This window comes from Penaeus monodon, chromosome 22 (genome assembly GCF_015228065.2).
Source record: "Penaeus monodon isolate SGIC_2016 chromosome 22, NSTDA_Pmon_1, whole genome shotgun sequence".
Lineage (NCBI taxonomy): Eukaryota > Metazoa > Arthropoda > Malacostraca > Decapoda > Penaeidae > Penaeus > Penaeus monodon.
The window spans coordinates 7,736,962-7,738,294 of NC_051407.1; the positions used below are offsets into that span (position 1 = coordinate 7,736,962).

A 1,333-nucleotide genomic window follows, 5' to 3' on the forward strand; every position below is an offset into this window, starting at 1 on the left:
ACGGCCGTGCCTACTTATATATCAAAAGAAAAATAAACGAAAAACAGACTTTTATTCTTGAAAAAAGGGTCAAAGCACATGTTGATTCACTGTATATAATGATGATGTTTATTAAGATATGATAATTATAATATATCTCCACATGAAATGTCTGGTTGCGGCACTGAAAATTTAACAGGCTGACCCTGTTCAGTAATATTAAACAGTGAAACTATTACTATGGTTCTGAGCACTACACACAATGACATGCAGTAGTGACACCCACTCTACTGCTATAATCATCTTTTATGCTAGCCCCTACGCCGAGTCTATTTTCAGACGAGAGTCCTGTACCCTTAAGCAAACCCAAATCTTACTAGTATTACTGCTATAAAAGGATATGCTGCAAGCGATAACAAAGGAATCATTGAAGAAACGGAAATAATTATTTGAATATATGAAGGGTCTTAAACTATAACTTATCCAAATATCCGTTGAGGTTTACTCGAACAACTGTACATCTCTCAGGTATATGGATTCAGAATTACCTTCAATGTATGGACACAATGGAACGACTTTCATTGTCTTTATGCTAGTGGAAACAGATTCTTTTCTGAAAGTATTAAGGATTTCCCGAGATGTTGAATCACATCTATTATTATAATGCTGATTTTTCTCACATGCATCTAGATTTAACTTTGAAATTTGAAATTTTATACACATAGATATTTAAAAAGTGATAAAAACAGGAGGATCTTCTTAAACTAATGTCAGTGAAAGGCCAGGACCAATTATTTTGATAGAATGCTTTTACAGGAATAAAATGCTAGTATCTGGACAGGACACATCTTCATTTTCCATGAGCTACTTATCATACAATAAATGTATAGATTTTATTGGATATGAATAAAAATGATTTTTTGCATAAAATTACTTTTAATAGATAATATTTTTGTATAAACAAATACATTGATATATTGACAGAAAAAAAAAACAAATGAACAGACAGTTATACTAATAAGAATTCAGGAGAATTATGGCGTCGCATAAAGACCAGACGGTTCTACTCCAGCGCCATCATTAACTTGCAAACCGATACCGGCTCCACTGACGCTGCCTAAAACGGCTCCGCTCCCCCCCTTTTTTACGCAGCACTTTCCCCCAAAATCACCCAAAGGGCCCCCCAAGGGCTTGGCCACTAGTAGCTGCAGCAGAACCGAGAACAGTTTCAAGGTCCACTCCTAAGGGAAGGGTTGGATTTTCTCCTTCTTGATAGTTGACGTAGTAAATCTCAGGATCTACTTGAGGCTGAGCTGGTACTTCGATCACTCGCTGAACTTGTTCGCCCTGCTTG

The 1,333-nt window shown here is 36.3% G+C and overlaps 1 protein-coding gene across 1 annotated transcript in view; it reads right to left on the reverse strand.

Moving 5' to 3' along the window:
- LOC119587290 overlaps positions 1-1,333 on the reverse strand; it is a 7,287-nt gene that overhangs the window by 3,577 nt on the left and 2,377 nt on the right. The window contains 2 exon segments of the mRNA XM_037936043.1: positions 485-592; positions 1,151-1,326. Of these exon segments, the coding sequence (XP_037791971.1) occupies positions 485-592; positions 1,151-1,326 (284 nt within the window).